General features: G+C 42.8%; 1 protein-coding gene across 5 annotated transcripts in view; it reads right to left on the bottom strand.

Annotated features, from left to right (window-relative positions):
- Positions 1 to 17,297, bottom strand: part of MTMR2 (myotubularin related protein 2) — an 87,378-nt gene that overhangs the window by 20,717 nt on the left and 49,364 nt on the right. The window contains exons 2-8 of one of the 5 annotated variants that reach the window (XM_090030312.1): positions 14,344 to 14,383; positions 13,559 to 13,614; positions 9,325 to 9,400; positions 5,424 to 5,518; positions 5,141 to 5,251; positions 4,012 to 4,113; positions 2,360 to 2,443 (exon numbers count right to left, since the gene is read on the bottom strand). In XM_090030312.1, the coding sequence (XP_089886438.1) occupies positions 2,360 to 2,443; positions 4,012 to 4,113; positions 5,141 to 5,251; positions 5,424 to 5,518; positions 9,325 to 9,370 (438 nt within the window). In that variant the 5' untranslated portion in view covers positions 9,371 to 9,400; positions 13,559 to 13,614; positions 14,344 to 14,383. Of the gene's footprint in view, positions 1 to 2,359; positions 2,444 to 4,011; positions 4,114 to 5,140; positions 5,252 to 5,423; positions 9,401 to 13,558; positions 13,615 to 14,343; positions 14,384 to 17,297 lie in introns of those variants that run through there. The other 4 variants (XM_090030317.1, XM_090030308.1, XM_090030325.1 and 1 more) reach the window with 4 other exon arrangements.

Genomic DNA, 17,297 nt, shown 5'->3' with positions numbered 1-17,297 from the left:
CAGCCTTTGAGTCACCACTAGGAGACAGGGACCACATTGCTCTATACAGTCTAGTACAGTTCTGAATAAAGTATATCAGGCAGGGAGAAATAGCACTTATGAGCTAGTTCTCCACTCCCAAGAGAGGTCAAGCATAGCCATAATTTTAAAAGGGGCTGATTCTGAACTAAGCCATGTGGCATCCATTATTTGGGACCTTATTTTCCTTCCTTGACAACATACAACATTCCTCTTGAAAAAAACTGTCCCCACATGCTCTACCCTTCCTGTTCTGAATGAATATTTAGTGCTCTTCCCTCTACAGCACCTCCTCAAGTATCTATTTCTATTTGTTTTCTTCTGAAAGCAGCAACCAGAGCTACATATTGTGGTTCCACTGCATAGCTGACCAGATCAAGGGATCTTTCCAACACAGCTACCTTAGGAAAACATCACTAAACGCTAAGCTTCATAACCCTGGTAATATTTTCCTATTGCTCCCCACCTTATTTAGAAAATGAAAGCTTTACGTTATTCCAAAATCCTTTAAAAACCTTCTGGTTTTAGCTGAGTCTTATTCACTTTGCAATTTTGTTTCATATTCTGCCAGGCAGCATGCAATAAAAAAATCAAGGAGTGAATTCAGTTTTAAATTTCATTTGCCACATGTGATTTCATTTACTTACTCCAGCCCAAACCTCTATCACTTCCTTTGTTCTCTACAGGTTGTTTATTACTCCCCATAGTTTTATGTGAACAACTTTTTTTTTTAATAAGTTGCACATTTCATTCTCTCTCAAAGATATTTACAGAACAGTTTGGGGTTCACTAAACATCGTTCCTAGTATCTAGGATCTCCAGTGGATCAGTACACTTGAGGTTGTTTGCACAAATCTGAAGAAATGGCATCTCATCCAGGGCCGCAGACATAATTGTCATTGTTGATCCTGTCTTGTATCCTCCCCAGGGTCGGGCCTTTTCTGAATACCAGAAAGCACAGCTGGTTTATGCTTGCTGCCTACCTCACCTCCCAAACCCTTTCCAGAAGAAAAAGGACAAACTTGGCCAATCCGATGACAAGTTAATGCACCACTGTGGAATCGCTAAGAAACTGCCGTATTGCTTATATCCAAAGAAACTCTCCTACATTTCTTTTTAAACCAATTCTAGAGGTTCTATAGGTAGCAGAAGTCACAAAGGCCAAATGGATGTTCCAAAGATGGGCAATCCTGGTACTGGATTAATTCACTTTTGTTACATTGTGCCCAAGCCCCACTGCCAGACAACACCCACAGTTACAAATGGGCAAAGTTAAATAAACAAACTGAAATACATCAGAATTTTGAAAGGATTATAAAATCTCATGTTTCAAGACTTAAGTCATCCTCTACTGAAAAGGAGTTAGATGGAAACTTTTTCTGTGACCAGGTCACAATATGTAACTGCCTACTGCACTGTTGCTTGCTCTTCTTCAGCAGATGGTACTGGTCACTTCTGTTCCACTATCTTGCCCCCAAAGGGATTAGGGGTCTTATCTGGTGTGGTAATTGGTATGTTCCATCAGTCAGAATTCAGATCACACAGGCAGGGGTCGTCTTCACTGCAAAAAAAAAAAAAAAAAAAAAAAAAAAAAAAAAAAAAAAAGGTGCGTTTCCACAGTCAATGTAGATAACGTGAAATAGTTATGTTGGTGTAAAATCTTAGTGGAGACAAGACGTTATTGAGTTTATGTCAATGTAACTAGTCGTGGTCAAACCCAAATGAGAGAGGGTTGACCTCAACTAGTTCACTACTTCTGTTTTGTCTCTACTAGTATTGTACATCAAGAGATCTCCATATAAAAATACACACCTTTTTGCAGTGAAGACGCAGAATTAGACTGTCTACATTAGGGATTTTCTTTTAAAACAATCTAGTCAACATCATCTATTTTGTTAGACTACCTTGTTGTAAATCCTATTCTAGATGAGGTAAATTGTAATGTAGCTGGCTGGATTATGGGTTTATGGTTGAACAGCTACAGCCATGATAAGCCAACATTTCCTCAAGGCTGCTTGCTCTGTGCTAGAGTTTTACAGTGGAAGTATTCTCTTTGTAAAAACACAGCTGATCATTTAGAGGGCATTAGGTTTTATCCACCTTATCATGAAAATCTGCTTATATGCAACCTAAAGCTGTCTACACTAATGCTTAAAGGGTTGTTATTACTTGTGGAGCTGCACCAACATTGGTTGACATATTCAGGAACTGGCAATGTCCTGATCCTGCATTTTGTGTAGGGTTATTCTTCATTACAAACAATCTGTAAATTATATTTCACCATAGGACTGAATTGCTGCAGAATAAAAAATATGAGCAAGGTTGTGATACAAGTACCCACCTGTCTTCTGTACTCCAAAACAGGGTCAAATACCTTCCATCCGTTTTCTGGAAACACCTCGTTGTATTCAAATGCAAAAAGGGGCTGAGAGAAAGAGAAAACATTTGCCATTAAACAGTTGGAGCTCACGTCCCATGTTATTTGACATCCAAGTAATAACTCATGGTTTCTCTTCTGTTTCCATTGCACCACTTTTTCTCTAAAGCTTTGTACAGATACTGACACTTCCATTGTACAGAGTAATTAAAACACCAGTGTACTTTCCTCCATTTCCCTTGTCTCACCAATCTATTAACTACTATATCACACAGACAAAAAACATTTATTATTTTAAATGCAAACGTTATGTGGCAGGAACATTCCACTTCCATAGTAAAGACAATTAGGATACTTTCAACCAGCTTCTCAAGCAACACCACCATATTATTGTGGGGTTTTCTTTTTAGTATTTAGACTATTAAGGTTAATTAGAGTTATTTAACACACAGTACCTTATACGGATCACCCCTGGATGGCTAGATAAGCTCACACTGAATGGACGAGCCCTGAGACAGGCACATGAGACTAAAAATATAGCATACCTCTATTTAAATGCCTAAGTGAAGCAGACAGCTGTGATCTAAGGCACGAGAAGCAATAACAAAATGACCACCATTCAAAGTACTCATATAAAAGTGAGAGTAGATCTTACATTATGATGTTTTCCTCCCCAATTCAGGTTCCCAAGAATGCCCTTTAAATACCACCTATGCTACACCTTTTCCATAAATGTATGTTTTGCCTAATTTAGCAAACCCCACACAGAGCACAAATCAGACTTCTGATAGGCTACATACTGCTAAGAACAGTTGTTAACTAACATTTACAGCATATTCGTGTCAGCTAGTTGCTATGGAAAGCATGGTGGAAATGTGGCCAGAACTTGGAACAATCAATGCCTCACTTCCCTCAACATTTCCCCAAATTAAGACAATGCCTGTTCTAATTCAGGTTAGTATGACATCCTACCCCCTTATGTACTCTTCTGTTCTTATGATCAGGAATCCTGGTTTTCACTGATGAAAAAAAAAATCCTTTTTTCAGATATCACTGAAATATATATGGTATATATATGGTGTGTACGCGCACACACACACACACAGTGTTTCATTGATATACACACACACGGTATTTCATTTTAATCGTGGAAAAATGTGGATTCGGGGTTACTTTTTTATATCCAAAAAATGGGGATTTTTTATTTATTTATTTTTTTAATCAGAGAAAACCAGGACCCCTGTTTATGACTGAATTTAATACAAGTCACTCACTACTACTTACTAGTTGGTGACTTAGTCATGCCAAGCTCTTTATTCACATCTTTGGCTTTTTTCCTTATTGGCATTTCAGCTGTATTGCTTCCTATTGTTGCAAGCTACACCTCTCAGTATATTGGATCTCCTCGTTCAATTCAACATATCCCAGATTCCTGCCAGAAGAATTAATTGCCACCAATATTTTATCCACTGGAATTGTTTAAAGTGAGCATGTGTCCTCCTCACACATGCAACCTTCAAATCACACAACTAAAATAGTGAACTATATGAATATTTTCACATGAAGCTATATAAACGTTTTGCATTTTCCAGTAAAATAAGGAAAAAATAGCCTACCAAATTATTGGATACCGGAAAGGCATATTTCATTAGGTTCTCAAATATGGACCGTCTAGTTCGTCCCTCCGGTTTATGAGCAAACCGTAGGTTTCGAATATCCTGGAAAAGTTGAAAAAAACCTCATCATCACTGTGATCACCTCAGATGCATCTTGAATGTATATGACGACTCTGACACCCCAGGAAAACAAACTGAACAACCGGTAGTCTACTTTATATACTCTGATCAGTTTCTGTGGAAGAGCTACCTCCGTAAAGTTTGCATTGTTTGTCTTCCTACAAAAATCAGGATTCAGAAACAAGTTGAGCACATATAGCATCATTTAGCCCAGAAGGGCAGAAATACCTACCCAAAAATAAAATATTTTTAGTAAAACATCTAAAAGCTTGCAATCATTGATGCAAAATAACGGCCAAACTATAAAGCTCATGAACAGGAATGCTCCTCTTTCAGGCGTGGGGATTCAAATTTAAAAGATAATAAGGAGAGTAACAGCAAAAGAAAATACAACATAAAATTAAATTTGGGTCCTGCTTCTCAGCCAAAGGGCATTTCAGAGGACATTGGGCACTTGCTCTGGGAGTGTGGGGGGGCACTTTAATTAGAGTGGTTCAGAGAGTTGTTCTAATGAAGCGCCTGGAGCATCACATGTATCAGCATCCCCGTGCTGAAAAAGGGCAGCGGGAGTTCTTTAATTAAAGCTCATCGAACAAGCCCCCGCCACCATTTTTCAGCACAAGGATGCTGATACAAGTGACACTGGAGTCTGCTGAAGTGCTGCAATTACCATGTGCCAGCAGACTTGATTAATCAAGCCTGCTCCAACGTGCTGTAATTACAGCGCCTCTTCTCAAGAAGAATTCATAGGAAGCAGGTCAGACTCCACTCACATGTTGGGGGACAGTAAGAAACCACTTTGAGATGAGAAAAAACCTGAAGCTTGTGGTTCTCAGCTCTAGTGGTGCTGTTGTTCAATGCATGAAACTGATTTTTAAAAATCCTTGTGTGGTAAGTCACACAGGTAGATTATGTGATTTACAACTAGGTAGTTTTCATTTCATTTTATAGGAACAGCATTCTTTAAAAGAAGAGTCATCCTCACCCCACTCCCACACATACACTCTACCTTGCATACTATCTCCAGTCCATAAGAATTCTCCCCACGGCTGGAAGCACCTCCGATTTTCTCTACTCGGTTGATCACACCTAAAGAAGCATCCAGGACAAATGGAGGGTCCTAAAGGCAGGTGAAATTTGTTAGTTAAAAAGGGAGAAAATAAAAAACACAACAAACATTAAGACATATAATCAACTGCTTATGCACATTCCTAATGAAGGGCTTAGGGAACAGTACTGGACATGGTTATATATATGATGGAAAAAGGAAAGTGAATGCTTATAAATCTTACCCTTTCCATGCTTTTGAAATACAGCCGGTAATTTGTAACTGTCAGGGTTCCTCTTATAGCTCCAGTGAAAGGGCAGATGTAAGTTACATCTTTGGCTTAAAAAAATAGAAAGAAAGAGATAAGCCACTTTTGTAAGTTTTATAAATAATCTTCACGGAACAAAATAGCAGTAGCACTGCTGTCAGAGGACTCTGTTTTGTGACATTTTTGCATATGAGTAATCATACGGAAATCAGTGGAACTGCTGGCAGACAAGATCCTGCTGCTACAAGGTTGTTAAAATACATTTGAGAGATCCAAGGAAGAAGGCCATGCCTCCCACTACAGAGGAAGGCAAAACCTCCACAGTCTGTACCTATGTGACCACAAGGTAAAATTCCTTCCTGACCCCAAGTGAAGCAACTGGTCTGATCCTGAGTGGAGGGGAATACCCTCTGGCCAGGAATGTCCAGGTTCAAGTCAGGTGCATTGGCAAGCAACAGTCAAAATCTCCACCCTTGACTGCAGCCAACCCCTTGTCCTGTCCCTTCCATCTTCTCCCCCTCCCCACCCCGCATGCTTCTGCATACAGATAGAAAGAAAATAAAAACCATAACCTCCCCCTGCCCTTCCAACACACATAGTAGCAAGAAGAGGAAAAAATTCCTCCTCAGCCCCACATGGCAACTGGCGAAGTCCAGAAGTATGACAAATACTCATAGTAGAGCATAGGTCATAGATACTCCTAAGATTATCCCTGACCAATCCTTGTCCAACCTCTTCCTAAACACCTCCAGTGATGGAGATTCCAGTTTCCCCGAGCAATCTATTCTACCGCCTCACTGCTGTAACAATGAAGAAGTTCTTCCTAATATTCAATCTAAACCTACTTGTCTGCAACTTCATTGGTCTGTGTTCTGCTCTCTGCAACAAGAGAAAAAGGTTTTTTCCCTCTTCTTTCTGGCAGCCCTTCAAATATTTGAAGACTACTATAATGTCCCCTCTTAAGCGCACTTTTCTTCGTATGACCTGCCTGCCAAGCTCTCTCATTTTTCTTGTACACCTCTAGACACTCTCTAACTTCTCCATATCCCTTTTAAAATATGGAGCCCAAAACTGCACAAAACACTCTAGCTAAGTGCCAACAAGTGCCAGATAAAGAGGTAATAGTAATTCCCATGCCCTGCACCTAATCTTCTTGGGGAAGAGAAAAGGTTGATCATTTAAATCTCCTTCTGCTCTTTGAAATATCCATCTGTGCGGGAGCAGGTGAATCAGCGGGCTGTGGAGCTCGCTGGGCTGCCCCCCCCCATGAGAACGCCTTCGCCTCGGCGCCGGAAGGCGGAGCAAATATTTACCTCTTATAGGTGTGTGGCAGGAGCCTCCGGCTCAAAAGCCGCACCGGAACGGGGAGCGGAAGCACCACAGCGAGCGGCGGAGACCGGCGAGGAAGCGGAGGGGCAGATGCGCGCCGCCTGAGGCTGGGTCCGCACATTTTGGGGCAGCGGTAAGGCTCCGCTGCGGGGCACGAGCGAGAGGCGGTGACCCAGAGCGGTGACGGGTTGACCGCAATGTGCCGGAGCGTCTGGCTTCAGCAGGAGCAGGGCAAAGGAAAGCCCCAAAAGGTTAAAAAGGGGCAGATGGACTGTCGGCGGGGTGTTCTCGGCGTTGAGCCATGCGGCGGCCCCAGAGGGCAGGCTGAGGACACCCATAGAAAAAGACCCCGGAGAATGAAGCAGGATCCTGCTCGAGGAGAGAGCGGGACTCCAAGTACCGCCGCTTTAGGCAGCGGCAGCATTCAAGTTATTCCTCCACCACTTCTGGTGAGGTTTGGACTCACACGAGAAGAGGGAGCCGTAGACAGGTTTCTGTGGCAGAGGCACGGGCGAGATTGTAGGGGTGGAGGAGCCCTCACCAGCTCCCCGACGGACACAAGGTCTCATTTTCGGACGTGCACACACCAGACAGTCCATCTGAACCAGGAATCATCGAAGTCGTGGCAGGCGAGTTCAGGGCGTGTAGCCCGGAGGGTGAGAGTCTTGTATCCTTAGGGGGCCATTTCAACTAAGCAGGACATCTCAGTGAGTACACTTTCCCACACCATCCTTTTGTTGAAATTGCAAATTTTAAAGATTCTTCTTTCCCCACTAGGTCTTATTAAAATAAAAATTGAATTCTAATACAACAAATATCATCAGTAGGTGCACATATGCTTTACAAAGGATGGAAATATGTCAAACCAAATGAGGGAAAACAAGCATCTCAGTAAATTTTCTGAACTAGTACAGCTAACTTAAACGAGTCATAGGAGAAAATGTTTCAAAAGCAAAGTAAAATTTACTCTTAAAGGAAAAGTCCAGCTCTGTCAAATAGGAATGAAAGCAGTACAGTTCATTACAGATGATGCTGGAAAAAACAGGGTTGAGTAGCAAATGCTAATCTCAATCTACAGAACTATATAGGTTACCTTAAAAATTCTTTAAAAATCTTGCTCACTATTACACTCATCATTCCCTATACCAAATTGCTTATTGTAGCATTTTCTTTTTAGTATTTACACCTCCCGCAGGAGTTTTTACAAGCTGGGGAAAGAAACAAACACACTCACATATCAGAAACTCAAATATATTTAAATGCCTATCAAGGATTTCCAAAATACAATACTGCCTTTGGGCTACTCAGCTGTTTTCCTTGGATTTCCAGGTAAATGCCTTCAAGCTGAAGATATTTAACAGCAGCCAAATATGAGGAAAAAAACAGAATGTGTGGGGCACAGGATAGATCCTATGTCAGTCTTTAGCCACTGACTATTACTGACTGTTTGGGGGTTTTGGGAAGGGCCTGGAGAAGAATATCAAGCCTTAGTCCTGCTTTTTTAGCAATGACATACACTTCTAAAAAAATAACTAATGTAATTTTTAAGAAAAGGAAACCCCAGAAGAAGGTGACCAAAGTCCAGCAGTTATAAAAGGTTTTAGTCTCCAAAGCTTAATATTTAAGAACCGTGATACAAATAAAGCCACACGTTCACCGTGCATGTCGTGCATCCACAGGTGCATCTCAGGTAGAGCCAAGGAGATGATCCTCCCTCTCTATGCGATGCTGGTCAGGCCACAGCTGGAGTACTGCATCCAGTTCTGCGTGCCCCACTTCAAGAGGGATGTGGACAACACTGAAAGGATCCAGAGGAGGGCCACCCGCATGATCCGAGGACAACAGGGCAGACCCTACAATGGAAGACTGTGGGACTTAAACCTGTTCAGCCTTCACAAGAGAAGGCTGAGGGGGGACCTGGTGACTGTCTATAAACTCACTAGGGGGGACCAGAAGGGTTTGGGAGAGACACTGTTTCCCCTAGCGCCCCCTGGCATAACAAGGAATAATGGACACAAGTTATTGGAGAGTAGGTTTAGATTAGACATCCGCAAGAACTACTTCACAGTCAGGGCAGCTAGGAGCTGGAACCAACTTCCAAGGGAAGTGGTGCTGGCTCCTATCCCGGGAGTCTTTAAGAAGAGGCTTGATGCTTACCTGGCTGGACTCAGATGAGTCCAGTTTTTCTCCCACCCAAGCCAGGGGTCGGACCTGAAGATCTACAAGGTCCCTCCGACCCTACTTCTATGATTCTATGATTCACACAGAATTCTTTTCCTTGCAATTCACCACATTAGCAAGCTGGCTTGAAAATATCCAAAAGAAACGAATACCAATGAATGCCACATGCTCGCATACTTTCCTATAGTCTGAGTTAAAGGAATCAGACAAGTCTAGACATCAGTTTGCAAGGCAAATCTGCTCCTTGCCAGTGAGTGACAGCACAGCCATTCTGCTCATGGTAGACATTTTTGGTATTCTAATAGTTTTCTTTGTGGAAGCGGGGGAAGGTGGGAGTGGGGGAACGAACACCATCGTTTTTACATACCCATGTCCTTAATGGTTTCTCCTGGCAGCAAAGGAGGCTCTTCCATTTCAGCCAATTTATTAGTTTCCCTCAAGGCCTAAATAAAAGATATCAAAAAAAGCAAAATTAAGTTATTATAAAATTAAAAGCCTGATGATATATCCTTTTATTTACAGGAAGTGGAATAGTAATATCAACACCATTACACACTCGCACCCACACCTGATTTAGTCTCAAATGTAACCAAGTAATAGTGTTTTTTACTTTATCAATAGCAGACAAGTACACAATTCACTCAGAAGCACAGCACAGTCCCAGTTTGTTTACTGCCTACGTTGTAATAAACTCTGATTTATCTGCATACCTGTGGAATGGATAAATTGCTAAAGTGCATAATAGCCAATGATGCTGCCTATTTTGTACCCAATCATACCCAAAGGCCACAGAAACGGTGATGGGGAAGCAGATGTCAGAGCTGATTTAGAAATCTTGAAAAATAACAGGAGCTATTTAGCTGCTGCATAGGCTTTACAAGGTAAATACAAGACCCAAAGCAACAGGCTGATACAGACAGGCTGATGAAAGAGTACAAAGAAACCATCATGATCAGCAGAGGCTGTTGACTGCTTCTGTCACCATCATGTCCAAGAAGAGTTGGCCAAGTGACATGACCAAGGTTATATATCAAACTGAGGTCAAAGCTTGCAGTTCTCAGCTCTCTGCTCCAAACACTAGCTTGCAAGGACATCAAGACGTAAAGAAGCTGCATTTGTGTGTCCATAGTTATAATGTAACCAATTACTTTGAAGAACTACTTGCCTTCATTCATAATCTATAAATCCAATTTATTGGACAACTAATGTAGTGCCCATGTTAGTTACCTTCCACTAACAGAGTATTTAAGGAGGAAATATCAGAAAACATTTAATGGAGACCATCTGCATATAGCTCTGTCATAACAAATGGAAAACAGACACTTAGATCCTTAGACATTGTACACTAGATCAATCCTCAGGTGAGCTTTTCTCAGTACTACTGGAGTGGGCCAGGAGAAGAAATATGGATGACTTCCTTCCCTGTTCTGACTCCTAATATATTCAGAGGTGCCATGTTATGGGTTCAGGGTTACTGCACTGCAACATATGCAAGCCACTTCTACTCTTGAGACTCTGTTTATGCCAGAGGAGCAGCCAGGAATAGCACAGAACTATCTGTCACTCTCATAGATTCATAAATTGTAAGGCTGGAAGGGACCTCAGAAGATTACTGGGTCCAGCCCCCTGCACCAAGCATATGGTGCCATATGCAGATACCCTGTACACAGGGGAACTTACACAAATCCCTACTTCACTGGGAAGGCACAAAGGAAAAAGTGGGAGGGCTGTAGGTCTATCTCTGCTTTCCTGAAAGGCTTTCAGTCAGATGGTGGCATGAGGCTGTATATGCTTACAACAGAAATAAGTTGCTTAACACCTGCAACCTCTGGCCCATTCTGTTTTATACAGGCACTTATCTTGCCCTCTTAACAGTTGCATCTGAGCTACATGACAAGTCTTGTGATCTTATTTTTGCTATAATAAGCACTCTTAAGCTCAGGTGTTGCTGAGCTGGGGTGACTGATATTAGGACTATCCAACATTAAATGGATAATGAACTTAACTATAGGTGAGGTCCCTTGGTAGGTAAAGTGATGATATACAATTAACATTACTAAGCAGCCAGACTAAAATGGCACTAGTGAGTGAATGGCAACTGCCTTTCCTTTTTTGGGAAAGAACTGCCTTTCTTGGAAGTGATCAAACAGGAAACAGTACAATATATTAAACAACTTTAAAAGGTTATTGATACGTATTTGCTGACAATAGATACTGTTTTTCCACATTCTGAATATCCTTTTCGGAGGGGAAAAACACAAGAACTTGTTTATCAAGATCACTTGATGGTAAAAAAATTCTTTTTCCTCGTTCTAATCAGATTTTTGACAGCATACATCTCTTCATTACTCTTTCCCCAGCTCCTGCTTCATTTTATGTATTCCACTGTAAAATTCCTCTCTAGCTCCTGAGCTGTGCTTTTATATCACTCAACTCAATTTTGAATGCTCTAACAGGGAGATATGAACTAGTACTAGTACCCCAGACTCTGAAATGTTGACACCTAGCACTTCAGCAACCTCAGCCCAGTCCTGCATACCTTGCATGCCAAGCTGGCTCAGTTAGACATGATTTAGGTGATGGTGACTGTGACAGAAAGTATGTATGACCTCTCACTCCCAACACAGTTTCTTGAAGAGAAAAATCGAGGACATAAAGGTGTCCAGTTTTGTATCAACAGAGGACAGAGGACAACTGGATGGTCCTCTATAATGGTCACCCCACCAAATGGACTAGATTCTTTTCTCACATAAAATGATTTCACACCATTGTGATGTTACTGACTTAAATGGAGTCAGTTCTAATTTATGCTGAGGTAAGTGAGAACAGCACTGAGCCCACTGTCTTCAAGCAAGAAAATTTAGATATGCAAAAAAAGTGTCATCTGGCTCAGCATGAACACTTACTTATTAAAACCTTGGGCATACTTTTGCTGCTTTGGCTAAACTGTCACTCTTATACTGACAAACCCCCTCTACTAGTGACATATTTGTATCAGTAAAGTTCGCTCTGGTTTAGCTAAACCAAATTAGCTCTACCATTACAAAATACCATATACTGGTAAAACCGCATCTACCCTAGCTTAACTATTCAGGTTAGAAAGCAATCATACACTTAAATGATATGCTGATAAATCTCTGCAACTGTAGGCCAAGTCTCAAAGTACTTAAGAGGGGCAGATGTGAGAGACTGCAACAGGTAAAAAAAGGTAAAATAGGAAATGTCATTTACTGGGTCAGACCACAGAGCCATTCAGCCCAGGACCCTGCCTCATCCTGGTAGATGCTGAGGGGGAAAGTGGACAGAGCATGGCCAGAATTTTCCACCTCTTCAGCTGCAGTTTTCAGCATTCAGAGGTTTAGGACGTTCTGATTCAATACCTGTTCAATATCTACTGCTGGAGCTGTTCCTCCATGAAATTGTCCAATCCCCTTTTAACTGGGTTAAACTATCAGCCTCCACAACAGTTTGTGGCAATGGTTTCCACAAGTTAATTCCTCACTGTGGAAAAAAAAACCTTCCTTTTGTTAGTTTTAAACCTATTACCTATTAGTTTCATCATATGTCCCTTACTTCTGGTATGTTGAAAGAGTAAGTAATAAATCTCTATTTATCTTCTCTGCACCATTTAGTAATTTGTAAACGTCTATCACATTTAAAAGCTGAAAAGTCCTAGCCTATTTAATTTCTCCTCATATGGAAGCCCCTGCACACCCTTCTTTTTATATACATTTTGGTATAAAGAAGGACCTTCTTTCTGAGCTCAGGACATCCCTGCAAGTGAAATTCAAAGGGCTTGCGTGAAATTATGATCTAGAACTTATCAAGCCTGTGGTCAGCTTTCATGCAGGTCAGCAAATGGCAGTTTCAGGAAAGATAGTTTTACTAAATTCCACAAATACACATCACAGTAAAAGTCCATTCAAAACACATTTATGTACAGATGAAAAGATTAGCACATTCAAACCTTAGGAACAAGATGTACGTTTAAAAATATATTAGAAGGAGCTTATGTAAAAAAAATATGCTTTTGCTAGTATAGGTTATTCCAGCCTTCTCCAGCTGACCAGAATCTGGAACAGACTTCCCAAGGAGGTGGGGCAGTCCCTAGCCTTGGAAGTCTTCAAGAGGAGACTGGACAGACACTTTGCTGGGATCATTTGATTTCAGCAGTATTCCTGCCCAGAGCAGGGGAGTTGGACTTGATGATCTTTCAAGGTCCTTTCCAGCCCTTAATTTCTATGATTCTACATGAAACAAGCCATACCAACAAAAGCAGAGTTTGCCAGGTAACTAGGGCTATACTAGGATTTTGCTGGCACAGGACTAATATTATATGCCCAAACTACTGCTCTGTTCACCTTGAATAGGGATATAGACTTTCCCTTGCTCTGCCCCTGCCTTGTCTATTTAAAGGGTAAGCTCATTGAGGAAAGGCTGTCACTTAAGCTAAAGTTGAACAGTACCTAGCACAATGGAGCCCTGTTTTTGCCTTGCTGCTCGGTGCTACCATATATATTTAGCAGGGTAAATAACTCCTTCTGTATTCCCAATCCATGAACTCCTGGTTTCAAAGAGCTCTTCATCAATTATGTACTCACCAGTAATACTTTACTGACATCTGATAGTGTGAGTGTATGGGTGGGAAGGGAGTGTCCTAAAACAAAATTTAAAAATGGAATTTTTCAGTTAATATATTTGCTAGTAAAACATTCATAGATTCAAACCACACTACCAAGTGGGGAGGTTAAACTTTCCTAAGGAAAACCTTCATCTTAATAACACTTTGAAGTTTTAAAGGGTTGTCCAGAACACATGCATTTCTGACTAACGTATCCAGAACTGTTTACTTCCCCCTCTATATTTGGTTTTCCCAAAGCAAGTATGACAAACCCTTTTAGCAGCTGTGCCACAAGTTAAGCCCCACCATCTCCCCAAGCATTGCTCTGATCCCTCTCCCCACTTTGTGCCCTCATGTGCAGGGCCGAATTAACACTTTAGTGGGTCCTAGACAAACAATTGAGAGAGAGAGAGAGAGAGAGAGAGAGAGTGTGTATATCTATATATAGATATCTCTATATAGATCTATCTATAGAAATCCCTCTCTCTCTTGTGTGTGTGTGTGTGTGTGTGTGAGAGAGAGAGAGAGAGAGAGAGAGATAGACACACACACACACAGGGGTTTCATAAAGTCCTTGTGCACTTTTAAACTTTAATAACTTAGGTTGTAGGTATGATAGAAACAATCTGTAAACGGCACTTAAAAGTAAATTTATTGAAGTCTTAGGTCAACTAGAGTACACAGTGCTAGACTTCAACATAACCACCATTTTCTTCTCACAGCTGATATGGACTTCAATTCTGCTAGCCATAGAACACAGTTTACCTTCTCGTCTACAGTAGCCATTTTTCGTTTGTCAAAGGATCTGAAATAAGAATAAATTTATTATTACTTATGAAGTCTAGCATTGTGCACTCTAGTTGTCCTAAAACTTTAATAAATTTTAAGCCATAATGGCAAAAGCATATTATTTTCCACAGGCTCCTTCTAATATATACATGTACTGTTTTTGAACAACTTGGCCCCTTTGAGCTCCTTCTTCACGTAGGGGGGCCCTAGGCACGTGCCTAGTTTGCTTATGTGTTAATCTGACCCTGCTTGTGTGCCAGAATGGAGGCATGGAGGCTTGAGCCTCTGGCAGTGTGGACCCGAACAGGGACAGGAAACTGTCTCAAGAGGACGTGTCATTACCAAAAGCTAAGTTAACCCTTCCCTGACTGCCCCTAACCCCTGCCCCCCAAACACTGCAGTTTTATAAGGCAAAGTGGAGATCCTAAAAATTTGATAAGAAGCCAGGGAGGGGTTAACTTGGCTCTTAGTAGTGACATCTGACCCCAACACCCCTCTCTCCACGCCATTCATGAAGCACTCAGTTCCTCATCTTATTTCAATTCTGGTGCCTCCCTCTCCTGAGTGGCCAGGGCTCATACTACTTGCACCAGGCAAGCCATGGGTTGGTCACCCCTGCTGAGGGTTGGCATATGATTGAATGCTTTTGTTAATAGGGATACTTTCTTGAATCAGAGTGCCATCATGTAAACCCTCAGGGCAGGGTCAGTCTCTTACCTGGCATACGTAGACTGCTTAGAACAACAGGAACTAAATCTTCTGGACACTGCTATATAAATTGTATGGGGAGTGGTAGCAGAGGGCTGCTGCTTGCGTAATGACATTCTTTATCTTCCCAATACGTCAAGACAACATACATATACCAAGGTAACCAATGAACTTCTCATGGCCAAATTTAAGGGCTGCTTTTTTCATAAATCTACAGCCTTTGACAAAGCTAATCGGTAGGGGCTAGGCCTGTGTGAACCAGCAAGTATTCAATCCAGATTCGGATTCAGCTAATTCAGAGGGACAGTGATTTGATTCAGTGATTCAAATCACTGTCCTGATTCAATTCGGCTGATTCTGATTCGGAGATTCGGCTGTAGACTATAATGGGGAAATCACTAAAATAACTATAACTTTGTCTTTTTTTTTGCAGATTCGGATGAAAACACAGCAGGGATGGTAGCCCCTTCTGAGGGCATGAAGCCTGCCAAGTTTCAAGGAGACAGGGGTGAGGTTTCTGTGAAAGTGCACCTCAAACTGTTGAAAGCAAAACTCATATCACTTCTGTGTGTTAAGGCAGAGTGGGATGAAAGCAGCAGGGATGGCAGCCCCTTGTGCAGGCATGAGGCCTGCCAGGTTTGAGGCAGGGCGGTGCAGGGGTTTCTGTGAACATACACCTCAAGATTCACAACATCCCCGGCAATGCTGAACACACTCTCGCTTGGAACACTGGTTGGTGGACAGGATAGGTATTCCCGGGGAACTGTGGCCAGATCCTGCCACACCTGGCTGTGGGTTGCCTAATAGGCCAAGGGGTTGCAGTGCAACAGCTCCATATCCTCGGTGAGGTAGCTACCACAGCCTCCACACTACCTGCCTGATGGTGGGGTCTGGTGCCTCTGGACCCCAACACTGAAACCATGCACTTGGCCTACATTGGCAGCGGCTGTGGTAGAGGAGATTGGCTCATGGTTGGAGTGCTGGGACAGGAAAGTGGATCCCCCTCTTCCACATCCCCCTGCTTCTGCCCTTCTGCCTCCCTGACTGTTCACTAGCACCTCTGTCCAGTGATCAGGGTTTTGCTGCTGCAGGTGCTCCCTTTCACCCTTGGGTCGCACTTGGGGGTCGGACTAGATGATCTGTCTAGGTCCCTTCCGACTCATTGATTCTATGGCTGTCAGCATGTAGAATGTACTGGACTGCAACAGATCCAGCCATTTTTTGATGCTCTCCTTCAGCTGCTTCACCAGTGCCTGCACCTCTAGTGAAAGTGGCCTGCCCCAGCCAGGAACATCGATCCCCTGGAACTTCTCCAATTCATTCTCAAGCTCCTTCACTAAGGGGATCACCTGGCTAAGGAGGGCATCGCCAGCGCTGAGGCACTCGGTGGCCTCAAGGAACGGCTTGAGGACCACTGAGATCTGGGAGATGGTATCCCACTCCATTTTCTTAGGAAGGCCACTGATCCCAATCTCCCCAACCAAGGCCATCTCATGGATGGCCTTCTGTTGTTAAACCAGCCTTTCCATTCAGGTATGTGTGGAGTTCCACCGAGTCTCCACACTCAACATGATTTTGTGCTGCGGGATGCTCACCTCTGCCTGTTTCTCCCACAGCATCTTGCCCGCCTTGATGCTCCAGTGGAAGTAGCCCACCACTTTTCTGCATTCTGAGATGAGCTGGCTGGTAGTAATGACGCTGTCACTGGGAGTCCTGTCCCTCCTCTGAGGTGCCCCTGACTACAAGGTTGAACTTGTGTGCCACACAGCAGATGTCAACAAAGTTGGCAACACGCACAGCCTTGACCATACTGGCCCTGTTGTCAGTGACCATGAACCCACAGGTGAGCTCACCCAGCCCAACAAGCCACCCCTGCACCATGCAGTTCATGGCCACCATGATTTCCCTTGCTGTGTGGGACCCACCCATCACCTCTGCTTGAAGGAGAGCCCACCAACGCCCTGACTGATTGCACCAGTGCCCTGTGAGGGAGAGGTAGGCATGATCTCCACCCCCACTGCTCCAGATGCCTAAGGTAAAGTGCAAGGCTACCTGTGGATTTGCCTTCTGCAATTCCTCTCTCAAGGACTCCCTGCATGCCTGATACAGGGAGGGCACTACCGTCCTGCTAAAGGTGGTGCAAGCCGGCACTTAGTACAATGGGGCCACAAGCACCATGAGCTGCCTGGATGCTCAACAAAGGAGAAGGGCTGGGCATCCAG

This window comes from Crocodylus siamensis, chromosome 1, assembly GCF_052110815.1.
Source record: "Crocodylus siamensis isolate JL-2025a chromosome 1, ASM5211081v1, whole genome shotgun sequence".
In the NCBI taxonomy this organism is placed as follows: domain Eukaryota; kingdom Metazoa; phylum Chordata; order Crocodylia; family Crocodylidae; genus Crocodylus; species Crocodylus siamensis.
The sequence above is the reverse complement of the archived record's forward strand: the minus strand, read 5'-3'. Positions and strand labels throughout refer to the sequence as shown.